At 32.2% G+C, this 18,321-nt stretch overlaps 2 protein-coding genes across 2 annotated transcripts in view; both read right to left on the reverse strand.

The window, feature by feature from the left end:
- The window catches only part of LOC128985362 (lutropin-choriogonadotropic hormone receptor), a 384,665-nt gene that overhangs the window by 236,563 nt on the left and 129,781 nt on the right, over positions 1-18,321 (reverse strand). The window lies entirely within an intron of this gene.
- LOC128985361 (uncharacterized) lies at positions 1,446-4,269 on the reverse strand. Its single transcript, XM_054404786.1, has 2 exons — positions 4,079-4,269; positions 1,446-1,779 (listed from the first exon to the last, which is right to left on the reverse strand). The coding sequence occupies exons 1-2, from the start codon at positions 4,113-4,115 to the stop codon at positions 1,469-1,471; spliced, it is 348 nt and encodes a 115-aa protein (XP_054260761.1). The 5' UTR covers positions 4,116-4,269; the 3' UTR covers positions 1,446-1,468.

The raw sequence follows: 18,321 nt of genomic DNA on the forward strand, positions 1-18,321 counted from the left end.
TACTTTGCTATTGTAATCCTAGGTAAACCAAAAATATAGTATTACCTTTGACTATGTACTAAGCTTTTCATTTCAGTTTTAAAGTAACAGCAGTGTTATGAAAAAAATTAAGTAGATTTTTTAATCCAGCGGCAAAGTGTATTAATTTCAATCTCTTGGTTTATTGAAACCCGACTATTCTCAACCGAGATAAAAGGGTATCTTATCTTAAGCTATAGAATTTTTTACTAATTAGCAACAAAAACTATGGAAGTAAATATAATTTCTACATCAGTACACTCTGTGAATGTCTCTACATACCTTAGATTTTTTGTAATATTTAATCAGGTTAGGTCTACACACAAACTAAGCCCTTAGAGATCGCAATGATCAAGATTGATGTTCTTTGCGTTGAGAATACCCCGGACCAGTTTTTGTTACCTTCCGTCATCATCGAGATGACCATGTCCACCGTCAACAGTCCTCTATGGTATGATACTCCAAACAGTGCCTTTCTCAACACGGGCGTTGGAAGGAGTGTGATCTACGTCATCGGGAGTGCTTGGGCAGTAGATGCGATTGGATGGCACAGCCTTGTCCATCCTTAATAAGTAAGATCGGAAATACATCACACAGTCAAAAATTGGGATTGTCATCCCCTACTCAAATTCACCGATTGGCCCCAGGTTAAACTTGCTGAATCAGACACCTGGTCCAGAGAGCTCTCCGGAGAGAGTTGGTAGGCATGGGTGCACTCTTCTGTTCTTATCTTATCCTAGCCACGCCGCCAACATATTGCTTTCGTATCCATTACCAAATGTTTGACGACGTCATATATTTTATGCTGAACAAAGCTGGATTGTTAAAGTTTTAGTTTGTCAATTCACAGTAGGATCATGAATTTTTGGCAGAGGCCATTTTCGTTGAAATTATAAGTTATACCAAAAATTTATGAAAATATTATATTTCATCAATATGGATAATGCAGCTAAAGGTAAGTGAATGAATAAAATATGAAATAGGTAAATAATTAAATAGGCCTACTACAATTTGTTTTTAAATTTTTTGTAACTTTACAAGGAAAAATGTAAAAATAGAAATAAGCTAATTAATGAAGAAGTGAGATTTGACTCCAGTTGTACTTATAGAAACTTATTGGCGGAAGCCAATAGTATATAAGTGACGTCATTGAAACTCTTGTCATTCGCCTGTTGGGTCTGATGATGATTGGAGTGTCCAATCGAAATCGATCACCACTTACCATCTTTATGTGTATTAACCGTCTTGTGAGTAAACAGTATCATGGTAAATATATTATTACAAGTTTTATTTGACGTATGTTTTGTACTTTCAGGTAAAAATTCAAATATGTACTTGTAAGTAAATTGTCCATGAAACCTTGTATGTGAATATTGAAATAACAAAAACTTTTGAGATCCTTATCAGATCATTTAATTGATTTTTGTACATGTACTGATTCATCCATGTCTCATTTTGAGGGGTTTCTTTGTACGGGTTTTGTGTACTTTGCAATGTCGACACCGTCACACCCGCTTCCTACACTCCCCTTCCTCGGAATGCAGAAGTATTCATCGTTTACTGCGGAGAACCTGCACCTCTTGCAATGAAAGGCTGGGTCTTCGCAAATACCTGTCCGACGCATGAGGAGACTAAACAAGAACTTTTGAACACATTGTACGCAAGGTTCGTAGTTTTTGCCTGTCGAGGGGTGGCCGAAGAGGTTCTGCTCTTGAGACGGAGCAGGACAAGTCACCCCTCCTGTTGATCTGATGATTATACCTGTTTAACATAAATTAAAATAATGTAAACAAATAATTAAGTGTTTTTAAAAGAATGCCACTATTTTAAATGGTAATTGCTTGGATACTATTCAAGGTAACTAAACGTTTTGTACGTCAAATTGAAGCTAAAATAACTAAGTTTTGTTTCCCGTGTATCAAGGTAGGAATCTTTGACCTGGGTATACGTAAAACAGGTGCGGGGTGACAGGCCCGCTATTGTGACTCATACGCCTGGCGCAACAAAAGGCACAGAATGTATACTGTAGTTCGCAGAGTTTATATCAATTGCTAAATTGAACTAAATTTAAATCTACTTGATGATAAAGAAACTTGAAGCTGGTTTAATGAGTTTCGTGGCATCGAAGTGTTTTGAAAAGACAACACATGGCCGGCTAAAAACAAGCAATGACATAGTCGAAGGAATCCGACAATTCTGCATCAGAAGCCCTGAAAAATCGATTGCCCAACGAAGTAATCAGTTGAACAAACCTAAATTCGTCATTTTAAGGTTTAATCTATAAAAGGTAGAGTCTTCGTGCCGAAAAAAAATCTGTTAAGACATCAAATAAACCCACCGATCGCCCCAAGCGTACAGACTTTGCCAGTTTTACGCTCATATAAGATTGGTGCAAATCTGAATTTTACCAAATCATTCTGGATTGTATGAAAGAATGAGAAAAAACGTTATTCTTTTCCCTTCAATTTGACCTTTAAATAGTTTAATTATCTTGAATAGTCCCCGAGCAACGACCATTTGAAATCCCAGCATTCTTTTAAAAACACCCTGAATTACAGATACTGGCTTCAAACCTTATTGATACTTTTTATCCTCACATTGCATATATGGTTTTATTAAAATGATTAAATTAACAATAAAATAAAGGTCGATAAGATAATTATTACGATACCCATATTATTTAACGACGTAAATAATCAGCCCTTGTTGTATGCATATTATTAAAAGTCAGCCAATCCCGCAATAACGGAAGTAACAACAAAAAACACATGTTTTATAAACGTTAATAAAGAGGCCAGTTCTGATAAATCAACCCTTACATGTTATGTGTAGCAAACCCTTTTATTACAATAGCTAAACGTTAAAATTTAACTGATTACATATGCCTCGAAAATGAATTGCAACAATATTAACCTCAGTTACCGAGGCTTTTCTCAAAATAAACAACGTGTTGGTTGGCAATCCTCAAATTATCAAACGATTCAGTTATGGGCTTGTGTCTAAAGAGCCTTGTATTAGTGTAACATTACACAAAGCCTCATTATATTGTAACGCGAATGGGTTCAGCCAAAAAATTCTTAACCAACTACTTGACGGATGTTCAAGATTCTTATTTTGAAGGAATGATTAGAGAGTTATTTGACAGTTTATTGTTTACAATTTAGATTTGCGTTAAAATAGAGAATTTTTCAAAACAAGGAGTTCCTTTTTTACAAATTTAATGGAGCTAATTCTTGTAAACTTTTTGTTTTGTTGTCCAAGCCCCAAGAAATCATAATTTCAAATTAATACAAGGTTTTTAGAAAGAGGTAACTACTACTTGTCTTTTATTCTATCATTGACTTTGGATACTGCAAGTAGACTTCGCATCCTTATGTAAAATATTAGGGCTTCTGTGACAATTGTTTCATACGTGCTTTTGTTTATGTTCTCTGATGTCGGATGTCGGCAAAAACTTTTACTCCTATTTTGATTAACTTAAACTGAACTTGAAATAAACCTGTTTTCACTTTTATTTGCATTAGTAAAATAGGTGTTTTAATTAGGGTGAAATATGTCTTAAATAAGGCTATGTTCATTTACGAAAGTTGAACGTTCAAAACAAACTGTCATATGCGTGTGCGTGACAATATATGGTTTCACAATATTTAAGAGTTTTTAGAATGATCTGGAATATTCTATGATGTGGTTATTACCGTGCCTTGTATTTTGACTCGGGCAACTCCGGGTTTCAAAGTTTGTATTTTATTCAGTTTTGATAACGATGATAGCTATTGAAATGGACGTGCAAATAAATCACGGAAAATGCCAAATTAAATTATAGCTACTATTATTTATACTTAAAATATGTTAAAATTTTTCTATTTCACTTTTTTCTATTTCAGAAAGTTTGTTTAGTTAAGAAAAAGTAATGATTTTACCACACAGTCTTATGTCTCTGCACCAATCTAGTATCGGCATGGTATTTTTTCTTTTACGGATTGATTTTTCTTAGATTAAAATTAATTTAGATAGTGGGGGAATTTTAACAAATAATTTAAATAGAATAGTAATTACTTACTCAGAAACGCCAACAGAACAATCGAAGCTCTCATCATTTGCTTGTAACCGAAGACACTTCACAGTTTGTTGTAAGCTTAACTTGATGTGTAAAAGTTGGAGAAGATAACTATTAGAAATGTGTCAGATGCGCCATGTTTACTGCATTGAAAAATTACACATCTGCGTTTGATAGGTTGATAACGTTCAAATATCTAGCTCCACACCAGTGAAAGCCAAACCGTACTTTATCAGATGTTAAACTATGTATATCATATTATTTAGATATAACTATCATCATATATTTTATACAGAGTGTCTTGCAACCATATGGACAAACTTTGGCACTTTACTCAGCATGTCAAAAAAAAAAAAAAAATGAAATATAACACGCCCTATATCATTCCGTTTTTAGTCTATCAGCCTGTATGTAATTTTTAAACATTCATAACTCCTTTACTGCTTTGAGTTACAACGTTGAAATTCTGTAAAAATGTTTATCTTATTGACCACTATTTTTTAGCAAAATATGAATAAAAACTCTTGAACCGTTTAAAAATGGTGGCTTTTAATAATAGTTAGTAAAAACTTTCACGAACAGAGTTAATTTTACAAAATATTTTTAAGATATGTAAAATGTAGTAAATTTTATGTAGAATACTTAACTATATCGTATAAGCTTAGGTTGGACAAATAATAACTGAGAAATAATTTTTTTCTTGCCATACCTATGGTTAGCAGCAGGTTTTCTCTATTTTTAAACAATGAATGTTAAATTGATAACACTACTTTAAACATTGTTTAGTAGAGAAAACTAAAGGTACAGTTTTCATGGAATTTTCATTACACATTTTTGAAAGCTGCCATTTATAAATGGTTTAAAAGTTTGCTTTTCATATTTTGTACAAACATAGTGGATAAGATCAACATTTTTACATGATTTCAACGCTGTAGCTCAAACAGTTGAGGAGTTATGAATGTTTTTGTGAAGATCACATACAGACAGATAGACCGAAAACGGCATGAGATAGAACGAATGTTATAATACCAATTCGATTGCAAATTCAGTTTTTCATAGCCTGAAGTATTAGGTTGTCGGTTTCTCAGTACCGCGATGTATTGTTGCACCAAAGCAGCGATATAATGAGTTCCGGCACCGCCACATAAACTTTATAAGTATAGTTCACAGTCGTATTGAACTGGTTGATTCCTTGCTTGATACAATCCATTTAATCATGAAATAATTGCGGGTGGGAGAATTCAAGGCTAAAATCTAAGAAATTCGAGATTTCTTGACGAGGTGTCTATGACAATGTGTTGTTGTATGATAAATCACGGTACAAAGTGGAAGGATGAATTAACCTTTGGCTCTGGGAGCAGAGTTCCCTGATCATATCTGACTCCTCAGGGAAGTGATTACTACATGCAAGATACTTCCCTGATGTCATGATAATCATCACAACACTTCTGTGTGTTACATGTGTTACGTGTGGGTTTAGATACATAATGTACAGTTGTCTATACCTTGCTTGATAAAAAGACTATTACTTACCTCTTTCAACCTTGGATTTGCCCGGTAACACAGCTTAGAAATGTGTGCTATGTATGAAAGGTGTCAGGGAAAGTAAGGGATATTAAGGAACAGTACAAGAAATAACTGTACTGATAAGTATTAAGATTAAGTAAGTAGAGAGATCGGGGTGCAAACCGATAAAGTCGCTGCCATAGTTACACAGTACGCTGTCAAGTAAGCCAACGACTCACCAAACAACACTCTAAAAGAGTACCTGCAACGTGTACTTAGATCTCGGGTTTTAAATATTAAAATACAACATTAATTCACAACAATTATTTCGCACGATAAAGAAGAAAATCGAAAAAACCCTCAACAGTTTTCTTGCGTACATAAATAACTCCATATTATCCTTGGTTGTGTAAATGTTATAAATACTAGTCTTATAAAATGAGCTACATATTTATAATTTGTATTAATAGAATTTGTATTGAATGCCCCCCTTTAATATTCTGTCCTGCTGATTTTAGAATTATCTATGCTTTATTAAGATAATAATGATTACGTAGGATGATTAATGATCGTAAAAGACGAATATATCTTGTTTATATGAACCTTCAAAAGGGCGTTAGTAATTTTGCCTTATCTTGAATAAGCTACAGGTAAATTCTTTTGGTTTAGGACCATTGTTTGTAGTCTTGATCCTATGTTTTATTTAAATGTGATTTTAATTAACAATAGTAAATGTAATAAATAGATAATTTACCTTTAAAGTGCCAATAAACACTCTTATAACGGATTTGAATGATTTTAGCATTAAAAACATTATTTTTCTTTAATAGTTTCCAAAAGAAATTTCAAGCTGACTGCTCGGTGACAGACAAGCGAGATAAAGCATTTTCACGGTTGTCACTCAACTGTCATTCCCACAGCCACCGATTGTTTTTGTGTTGCATTTACTTTAAAGCTATAACTTAATTGCTTTTGGTTGACATTCACAATCTCTAAACAGAAAAGGCTAGTTTCGTAACGCCTTTAGACTACGGTATAATTTAGGTATCTTTAGAAACTACTATTAACGATTGATAATAACGTAACAATTAATTTTGGTATTGACAAAAACGATATAAAATAAAAGTTTATGTATTTATCCTAGTATCTTTGCACCTCACCAAGGAGGAGAATGCTTCAGCAGTTTCGCCATATTTCACCGCAGCCTCGCTACACGCTACATCCCCTGTTGTATTGAGCGTTTCCGGTCATATATTTGGCTCTAATTTCCGGTCGCTACTTTTATTGCTCGTTGCACGCCAAGGTTTAAATTCTTCACCCCACCTTAAGATTGAGGTGGAGCAAATCGTAAGATTTTTTCGTGAACAATATACACGCTTTGATGTGTCACTGTATCGAAGTTTTGAACTAAAAATCTACCTAGTAATGGAACGGTTAGCTTCAAAGAAACAAAGCGCTTACTTAGTTATAAGAAATTTGTAATAATATATTTTTTCTACAGTTACCTAACAATGTACATGTTCTCTCACTGAATTGAGAAAGCAAAGTAGCCAATTCGCTCATCAGTGAGACAATGTTAACATTGTCTCACTCCAGATTTGCAACGTGAAGGCACGTTTCTTTACCAATTTATTTGTTTTATGGTAACTGTAGGAAAAATATAATGTGCAACTCGAGTGCAAAGTGCAATCGCCTCACTCGAGAAACCATCTCTTACTCACCTACGGCTCATGAGTAAGGATTTCTCTCGAGTGAGGTAATCGCTCATTTTGCTCACTAGTTGCACAAATAACTATTCTTCATAATAAATCTTGGTTTTAGCATAGCCAAACAAATTAAATATTGCTTTACTTGTCTGTGGTTTTAGGATAGTTTCTTTGATGTTTTGATGTTTCTGAACTGTACACGACCCCTAGTAGCCGTCTCGCTGTCTCTCACTATGCTACTGTTGTTTCAACTACAATTAGCTGTAATGTCTCCTGCAAATCTCTAGTATAAGACACAACAACCACGTTGTCTGTCTCTTCACTAATATAGTTCAGTTTTTTCAACAACTATATACAATTTATCTTTACTAAAATGTTGTTGTTGTTGTCGTCGTCGTTCTAAGAACAATCAGCTGTAATGTCTCCTGCAAATCTCTAGTAGAAGACACAACAACCACGTTGTCTGTCTCTTCACTATATAATGCATTTTTGTAACGACAACAAATTATCTTTACTAAAGTGTTGTTGTTGTTGTTGTCGACCCAAGAACAATCAGCTGTAATATCTCCTGCAAATCTCTAGTAGAAGATAAACAGCCACATTAAAGCTGCCTCTTCACTAATGTTGTTGTTTCAATCGTAACATTGGACAGTTTTCTTTTCTTATAACACTATTTATATATAGTTTTTTTGTTTTAACAACTACATCAAACAAAGAAACAGATTACTGTTCAAAATCAAAACTTGCACTCAATCTATAAATTAAGACATACTTCACATGGCTCCAAAAAATAATTACTAACAACAGAGAATTTTGAAATCGGTGACGTTTGCTCTGTAAGAATCAAATTGAATAGTTTGCAAATGTAAAATTAAGGAAGCCTTCAATTTGGATCTTTCAAACAAATAATGATGATTGCAGATTATATTTCCGTAAGGGCGATTAACGTATCATATTTTTGATGTTAAGGTTATATTATACTACTTCTTGAGCATGCGAATTATAAAACTCCTAGCACACACCAAACAGTTTTCAAATATCCCAAGTACTTACGTCATTTTTAGTCAGCTAGCTACTTACCTGTGAACAAATGGAATGCATTAGATTGGTATTTTATACAATACTACTAATGTTTTATACAACCTAATGTTTTTCTAAAAGAAAGTGAAAGATTATCTTACATAACACAGTTTTAAAGGCTTTAAAATACTCAATTTAAATCTTTCTGTTTCCTAATATTTGGTTTTTTATAATAATTATTACTATAATTATTATTAAGAGCTATAGACTACTTAATATAAAATTAGTAGTTATCAAAACACTGTTTTGTGACAGTGCAACGCATTTAAAACAATAATAGTTAAGTTTCACATATAAAAAAAAAATATATATATATATACAGAAACCTTATAAATGCATCTGCATTTAATTTTATGGGATGCATAACTCCTTAAAGGAAGCAGACAACTCCTTTAGTGTACGGTTTTTACTTTATTTATAAATCTTTAATTTTCGTCTATACTAAGTCAGTCTTATGCGATTCCCACAAAAGGTATTTGGTTATGAAGTCCAACGAACAGTTTATGTAATGGTCGAAAAATTGTGACATTTTCCCATGTTATAACAATGGCCAACAAGGATCTAGAGGGTATAATTTACATTGATAATAAAGTTTGACGGTTAAAATATTAAATAAGTAGTTATTACAGGAAGAACTATTTTACTGATGACGTTACTGTTAAACTAAACGAAAAAATCCAACATTTAAATATAACTCTTAGATAATATAACATCTTAAACGAATATATAACTCTTAAAAGAATATAACATCGAGCTTACTACATAGGTTTCTACATTGCTTGTCCACATAGGGATTTTCACAATGGAAAATGCCAGAGGCATCTAACAATAGCTTCGTCTATCAGCTAGCTGAAGCAACGGTTGGTTTGTAAATCATTCTGACAACAAATATAATACCAGTGAACTGTTGGCATTAAACACCAATATTGAAACAATGAAATGAAACTAAAAAAAATGGACTATATAGCTTTCACTAAATGCTTCAAAATGATTGGTTTTGATTACATAGAAGATTCAATTTAAATACTTGTAATTAAAATTCTGTATAGTATATGAATTTTCTATACTTAAAGCTTATCGATTTCTTTTCTAATATCAAAGTATCAGGTAGATTTAATCTATGGTCTTCTGCTATATTGTGATTGACCATCCAAGTTTCGCCATATTAGCATGTACACAAGGGCTAATTAAACCTGCCTTGGCAGTACTGAGAAAAGTATCTTAATGTTTACCTATTGATTATTTAATGATGATACTTAATGGGGCTTGAGCATTTTAAAACTGTTTGTAGATTGAATGGATACCTCCAAAGGTTTCTAAATTTCCATATGATCCACCTTTTGTTATTGTTTATCTTTGTTAAACGCTATTATCATACGACCTATATGATACTAGCAAGAATTTTTAAATTTCGATTTGTGAAAAGAGCCAATTTTAAGTAATTTTTAAAAGACGAGTGAAGTAGCGGCTAGATTAATCTGAAAGAGAATCATCAAGTGCTATTTCAAGCTTGTGATAGAATCTCTCACTTGAGCGGATCACAGGCATCTCTCATGATGTTTATATGACCTCTGGGATGTTCTCAAACTGACATCTCTTGTGTAGTGTGATGGAAAGAAAATTCTGTAAACGATTTTATTTTCTCACAATACCAAACTAAATCAGATATTACCAAAAGATATTAGGATTAGTAGAATTTTAGAGCTATGTTTCAAAAGGAATGTAACAAACACGTAAACAATCAATAAAATCTCGTTTCAGAACCCAGTTTATGTTTGACTTAATTAATACTATAAATTATAACCATTGTATAACAAGTAGTGTGTGCAAGTTTCACAAAATTCAATATTGTAAGAGACGAAAACGAAAAATTTAATATTTATTATTAGCTTATATTGTTCTTGAATTTATTCTTGCTTTACTAACTTAGTCCAAAGGATGTTAATTAAATAGTTGTAAACTGTTTTAAAAAGTGGTATAGACAACCTTACTTCAACATATAAGTGGTATTCTTATATGTATGTATAGTTGATTAATAAGAATAATTTACAAGTGAAATTGTGTTTATTAATGTGTTACAATATAAATATAGTAGCTCTAATCACAGTAATTTATACAATAAAGTATTGTTTTTTTTTTTAATAAAGTATCTATTGTTCTGTAAGGCCATTATAAGTTTACTTGGTAGTCAGATCTGCGAGCGTATGGTTGTGTATATCGCGTACTCAAGATCATCGGTTGGTGTAAGTGCAGTGCAGTTCATTAAGACATGTTTTGGCACAGAACAAGACTGCTGTCTGTTCCAATTAGGTAAACAGAAGACCCTGTTGTAGCTACATTGTATGGTTAGTCTGGCACTGACCCTTATAAAGCAATAAAAATAACATCCAGACTTCATGGCTTCTAGAATGTCAGTACAAATTGTTACATGTGTATAATATTAAGTCTTGAACTGTTACTCATTATGCTAAACTTATTAACAGGTTGCGGTTACTAATAAAGACATCACATCTAGCTGTGGCTAGTTTACTTCCTTGCTGTAAACCTGGTTGAATAAGTCTTTTATAGGAGTAGTTTTTACTGATCAAAACTGGGTTTGTTTACTACTATTCATACCTTATTTTGAACCGTGATGGAGCGTGTTACAGTTAAAATCCATCCAGTATTTATAACCGTGGAGTGAGCTGGTCTAGGATAGAGCTTGGGGCTTCGGAGCCCAAAGTCCTGGGTTCAAATCCCGCCAATGGATTTTATCTATGTGATAATGTGTAAAACATTCCCGGACTAGAATCTAGCGCCATAAGACGTGAAGGTGAGCCATAAAAAGTATGTTAGACCACTAAGGAAAGATATCTTGAACCGATACAGGTTTAAGACAACCCCTAACGTATGTTCAAATTTGAATAAATATCATTAATGAAAATTTTCAGGTAGGGAAGTAAATTATAAGTGTACCTTTACTTACCCTGGTCAGCAATTTTAACGGGTTTTTTGACAAATAGCTGGTTTGCATTATAGTATTTTCCAAAAGCAATATTAACCTGGCAACTCGCTAGACAAACCAGAAAACATGTTTTCACGGTTGTCACTTAACTGCCATCCCATCGTAGACGAACACTAATGGTTATTCTTTGTAATTCCATTGCAATCACAGTTTTTGTTTTTTTTTGTAGCTTTATATAGAACCTCATTAAAGAATTAGGCAATTTCGTCCGTTTAAAAAGAAAATATCTCAACTCATTTCAAAATTATACACATGCATCATCTCCTAACTAAGTATAGATACACTTTAAATTAATCTATGGCTACAGTATTACTATTTTAATCAGTTTCTTTTTGAGAAGGGTAAAGTAAAGCCTTTCTAGATAGGTAAAACTAGAGGATATTTAAACCCACATACAGGATTTAGGCCATTTGCGTTAAATTTATACAGGTAAACAATTTTCCTTTTTAAAACAATTATCTTTCGCAATATTTAACTTTAAAAAAAAAACCAGCACAGTAGTATATTTTTGATTATTGAACTCTTTTAATTGTTATTATTAAACTTCTGGTTTTTTGTAGTATTTATCATTATTTATGTTTACTTCTAAATAATTATTTAATTCGGCTAGCTCAATTAAAAGATGATTGTTAAATTTCTCAAACTGCTCATACATTTTCCCCCTTAAAAGGGAGATTTCGTAAAAAGTAATAATTTGTTTTACAATGGTGGTTACTGGACGGATCACAAACATTATTTTTAACAAAACAAAATATTTTCAAGTCTAAAAACTTTTTTATCTATTAAGGAATATATGTCATGCAAAAAAGTTATTTTTATTTCAATTTTGTTGTGTGGATAACTAAATTTAGTTTAATGCTAATACATATAGCCTGCATAGAATTATAAATGCATAGACTGCGTAGGTTCCTTTTCATAGGTCGATAAATGAAAAAGAAGGATTTTAATACAATGTTTTAATTGAAGTGTATAACCAGAAGTCTATTTGAGTCAGTAAGGTATAAATCCTTACTGCTAAAAAACATTCCTATGGACCCTTCAAAAGTGATTCCATCCGCAATATATACTTACTGTAGTTCTTTAAAGCTAACAAAGATCATTCAATCGTTATTTACTGTACACTATTTATACTTATAATTGTTGTATTATAAATTAAATTATAATTTAATAATTAGTGTGGATAATACCCTATGTAAAATATTTATTTTATTTGTTGTGAAATCAATATTTCGTGAGTTAAATATTCCAAATTTAATTACATCACTATATACAAGCATCGCAATATCATTTTGTTGATAGTTGATTTGATGAACTATATGGTTGACTTTTTATTTCATTATAGATATATTTTTGATAATTACACTAACTTGATTGCAAATCCAAAACCTTTACTGACTACCAAAGAATGAAAATTTAACCAAGACTGCTAGGCAGTTAAAACAAGACAAATATTTTGGAAGAACGGCGCAAAGGAATTCAATACGGATAGGAGTGACACAGATAAAACATGCTGTTGGGAAGTTTCCAGTATTATTGAATAGAGAAGTTTAGCGAATTCGGAAGAGACAGAATATAACAATTTGTTAGATATTGACAAACAACTTGTCATGCAGGATTGAAAGCTCACATTTGATTTTTCTGCAAAACCTATTCTGTGAAAATATCCTTGAAGTTGGAGTGTGTTAAACTTGAAATTCAAAGCGGAGCGATGTCTAGAAGATTTTTTAATCTGTGGTCAAATGCATACAATTTGTTAGCAATAATACTTAATAAATTATTGACAATTATCGTGACATAAATTGAATTTAAAATATTAAATTAAACTAAAAATCCTTATAATTATTTATATTTTGAACGTTGATAACTTCTATACATCTAAAAGCATAGATAGATAAGTTTTTAAAATCGCAAATATTTAGTACTACTTGTGAAAATCATCCAAAGCGCAAGGTTACGTTAGTAAATTATATTAAAAAATAATTTTTTCTTCATTTAAATTTGAATGATTATTCCCGCAAAAAATCCTTTAACACACACAAACAGGTTAGTTAAACAAAATATGATGTGTTTTAATGTTTGCTTACAATAATTCAGATGTAGAAGTATGTTTCCGCCAGCCAGAATCTGGTCCGGTCGAAATCGCGACCACGTAAATTATCTCATATTTTTGCTATTAGAATCATAAATAAAATAAGAAAAATACATGATTGTTAAATATAACCTGTTTTATAGACTTGTTAAACATGCGATAGCAATCCGAACTGCGGAACATAAAAAATTGTAGATTAACCGTGATTCTAAGAATATTAAGTGGCTTTAGATTTGGATTATACCAACAGAATTGTGGTTGGTTACTGGTTTATGGAATTTAATCATCCTCTTAGGCTAATTAGCAGCCATCCTAGTATATTATTACTATTTACGATTTAATTTAAATTATCAAATATTTCGTCTTCTTTTAGGGGTGTCATATCAAACAGGCCATGTTAATCACTGTCCTAAACAATAAATGTAGGGATGGCAGTATTGCATGCATATCAACAATAAAAGTAATTAATCAAATTGCCACATAATCAAAGTAATCAAGTCATTAGTTTGCAAAAAAGCTTAAATTAATTAAAACCCTGAGCATCTGCACTTCTTTTCGGAGTGGAAATGCATTCTGCTTTTCTTAACAATGTTCAATTTAATAATGCTGAATTCCAAGAGCATTGAGTTTTAAATAAACAATTTAAATCTACTATATTGAACGAAGTTTCAGCTTGTTTTATTAGTGTAACAACTATGTGACTGAGATAAAGTGAATTAGTGTCACAAAGCGTAACACATTACGCATCATGTCAGTGACTTCGTGGATTAAGTCCTGATGTCACCTCCAACATTCCAACATTTACCAGTACAGTCAGTTTATTAACAACTCTCAAAGAAGGTGTAAAAAAAGATTTAATTCAAGTACAGTATCAGCCCAAACCTCGCTTTGCAGGATTCGTCTCCCTCACAGGCCCGAGGCCATGTACACAGCTAAATGGAAAGTAAAAAACACCATCAACGTCTTTGAAAAATTCATCAAATGTACTCTCTTGATGTATGCTGCTGTAGCTGCTCACTACAAAGATTTAGGAACACAGACAGAATCAGGTAATCTTATAAAATTTTAATGTTCTTATACGAAAGTTATAAATGTGAGTCCAAAATTTTAAATATATACTGAAGCAACACAAGCAGGTTTCTTTGACGCATGACTAGGTGTCTGAGATTGATTAAACAAAACAGCGATGGCCGTGGTTAACACGTTGTCTAACTCAATTGTCTCGTCCGGTCTGTCCGGCGCGGGAGTTAACACCACCCGTGTGTTGTGATGTAACTTGTTGTCAAAGAGTGACAAAATTAAAGAATCGTCAGTTAAGAATTTTCGCTTATCACTGATAATTAAATAAGTGAAAATATTTTGAAATTCAGATAGTTTAAAAGAAACATTCAACCAGAGACTATAACGAGATGAAAGGCAAAACAGAAGTAATCGATTATTATCGTGGTATAAATGTTATGGCAAACGTAGCGTTTTAGTATTAAGTTAGTTTTAAGCCTTAACGTTGTTTTAAATTGCACAACCAAAATACACCACTCAACTCTTAAAATGGTTTATTGATTGGAGATAATCCGAGAAATTCATTTAAATTGGAGCTTGTCGTCTCTATAGAAAAGCCAAGTGTTTATTTTATTCATTTAATTGGTGGAGACAAAAAACGACTTCTGATATTACGTTAGATAAAATATATATTTTGTTGCGTAAAAGTGTGAGAAACATTGAAACAAAAGTACAAAAAAACATAGAAATCCATATAACGTGTAATAAAATATTTACTTTTTGTTCATTTGATATTCTCATTTGGAAAACAAACTAATTGGTAATGTTCTCAACTAAAATGTCCCCATGCATAATCCGATAATTTTTTACTTGCAGCTTATTAATGTAAAAATAATTGAATCTAATTCGCAACATCTCAGACAAATCCTTGTTCGGATTATAGACAGTTTTTGGGATCCTGCCAAATGGAACCTCACAAAAACCTTGTCGGCCATCTTCATGTAGACCGCCCGTGTTGTAAAAAGTATCGCCAAATCTAGGAGGGACAGATCTTACTCTTTAAAAATTAATGCATATTGGTCATAGAAACAAAAGGGTTTTTAACAAAACATACCGGGTTGGGACCTTCATTACAAACACTCTAATTTAACAACAGATAGGTTGTTAACAATATATTATCTCAAAGTTTATTGTGTCATGTTAATATGTTACAAAACTATTTTAGAAGTTTTTTGTACAAGTTGATGCAACTGTAAAGTAGATAAAATCATGGATAGATTTGAATTCTTTGAATGCTACTTCGTAACATTGTTAAGTAACATGAAACAAACTTTATGAAACTTTTAATATCTACAAGGGTTTCAGTTTATTTGTATAAAAAATATATATTAAAATCCACATCTGTTCATCTGTTTGTAATCTTTAGAGTCTTGTGAGAACATGCTACTATGTTATTTGTTATTATTATTTGTATGTTGGCTGTTTTATAGATTTTTCATTAGCTTGGTAAAGGATTCTTGTGAAAATGAACAAAAACTGTTTTTCGTTACCGTACATCTAGTTATCTATTAATCATCATATCAAAATATATTGTTTGTAAAATCATGTAATCCGTTGAAATAAATAAAAATTAATTCAAATTAAAAATCAAGTTTAAACTTCTTAGTCCACTATCCTTTTCAACATTATACATTTAAGTGAAAGCAAACCATCCTTTACTTAAACAAGACCAAGTCGTTGGTATATAAGTCTATGATGTATGAGACAACAAACGTGCATTCAGAGTACAACAGCTGATTTAGAGTCTCTTGTTTTACTCGCGGACGTCACACCAGTCGTGCTGCATTTGCTATGATGATTCATATACATGAGAATACTCATATGTAAATGTCAACTGAGAATCGGAAGACCAGAATACATAATATAGCACATTACACCAATTCTTATAGGAACAAAACTTATTTAAATACTTATTATTTAGTGGTGAATGAGTAATTTATAGTTCCTCTTAAGTATTTCACATTGTTGGAGTATCATGTAGAATATTTTCATACCTATGAGCAATTTTGAAAATAAAACTTTTTCAGTCTTTAGATTTTCAAGCAGCCTTTCCTGTATTTTAAAGAGATTTTAGGTATAATAAACAGGTAAGTAACAAGTAATCGGTCTTAGGTGTAGTCATAGATTAATCAATTTTCTTTATATTCCTCGTGGATAAGCTGAAGAAACTCTCAATGTTAGTTTCATCCGGTCTAAGGGGAATTTTGTTGTTAACTATTAGTTTCTTACCAAAAAATGCTACAGCTTCATCCTCTGGTATCCCAACCAAAAGGTCATAACAAAATGTACAATCGCCCTATACAATCGTAAACTTAGTCCTAATTCGAGGGGAAATTTAGTAGACATCAGCGCACCCAACAATGTCGTCAGAAAAAGTAAAACCTACTTCAGTCTTTACAATAGGATGAGAAGTCTTCTTGCACTTGAAGTCGATAGTACAGTTGAATTAATTAAATTTAAATGTATACAGACTGTCCCAAAAGTCCCGGACCGGTTTAATATTTTCTAAACGACAAAAGATAAATCAATAAGATTTGGTACATCAACACCACACCTAAAAATCTACTTTTTGAAGGAAATATCAATTTTTTGTCATATCATGGGGACGTCCTGCAAGGAGTCAGAAGAAAATCTTAAATAGAAGCATAGGTTGACATGTACATCAAATTAAAGACCTTTACTAGCAGAATATAATGCCACAAATTTGAACTCAAACGGATTACTGAGTAAAAAATGGCAGCCGTTCAAAGATTTCTTGAATCTGCCATTTTTAATCTTTGAACGACTGTCATTTTTTACGCAGGCATTCTTTTGAGCTTGAATTTACGGCATTGTAATCTACTAGTAAAGACCTTTAATTTGATGTGCATATCGACCTATGCTTACGTTAAAAATTTTCTTCCGACTCCTAGGGATGCCCCCTGAGGAGTAAGCGTAAATAGCAATGCAAATTAAATGAATCTTTGAACCACTGTCATTCTTGGCTCGGTTGTCCGTTTGAGTTGAAATTTGCGGCATTATATTCTGCTAGTAAAGGTCTTTAATTTGATGTACATGTCAACATATGCTTCTACTTAAGATTTCCGTCTGACTCCTTGCGGGACGTCCCCGTGATATGACAAAAAATTGATATTTCCTTAAAAAAGTAGATTTTTAGGTGTGGTGTTGATGTACCAAATCTTATTGATTTATCTGTTGTCGTTTAGAAAATATAAAACCGGTCCGGGACTTTTGGGACAGTCTGTATAAATACCTTGACTGTTCCAATGTCTTTGGAAAGAGTAAGTAGCACATCGCCCTAACAATGTATGATCAGTCTAAGTCTTATGAAATCTCTTCTCTGAAAAAACATATGCTTACGAATAAGACGAAGTTATTTTGCATACAGTATATTATAGTTGGGAAAGTTTAAAATTATTACGAAAAGAAATTGCCCATTTTATGTTAGTAAAATGCGCTTGGTTTGATTTATAAGAGGAAGAGCTTGCAGCGCAGTGACATCCTGTGCAGGAAATTACAGACATTAACATAGTCCTGGGCTGGACCTAGACAACACCGCTGACGTTAGGGCTGACGTGCAACTTTAATTAATGTAGGTAAACTGTATCCTCGTTAAATGTATAGTTGTATAATAAATATTAGTCTTATTTTTTGTAAAACCCTTATAAAAGATTGATTTAAAAATCGATATGTTTATTTGATATATTTATTCGATATCATTACTAAATCAAATTATTCGTAAAAAGAAAGGTCGCTGCAGTTTTTCTACGATAAAAAGGGTACAAAACTAAATAATGGAAGT

This window comes from Macrosteles quadrilineatus, unplaced genomic scaffold, assembly GCF_028750875.1.
Source record: "Macrosteles quadrilineatus isolate MER2022 unplaced genomic scaffold, UCM_ALF_1.0 Scaffold_2__2_contigs__length_208266976, whole genome shotgun sequence".
Classification (NCBI taxonomy): domain Eukaryota; kingdom Metazoa; phylum Arthropoda; class Insecta; order Hemiptera; family Cicadellidae; genus Macrosteles; species Macrosteles quadrilineatus.

Coding starts and splice junctions, on each gene's coding strand:
- LOC128985361 (XM_054404786.1), bottom strand. CDS start 4,115: ATGATGAGAGCTTCGATTGTTCTGTTGGCGTTTCTGA. Junction 1,780..4,078: donor TGTTCTGTTGGCGTTTCTGA/GTAAGTAATTAC, acceptor TATGTTAAACAG/GTATAATCATCAGATCAACA.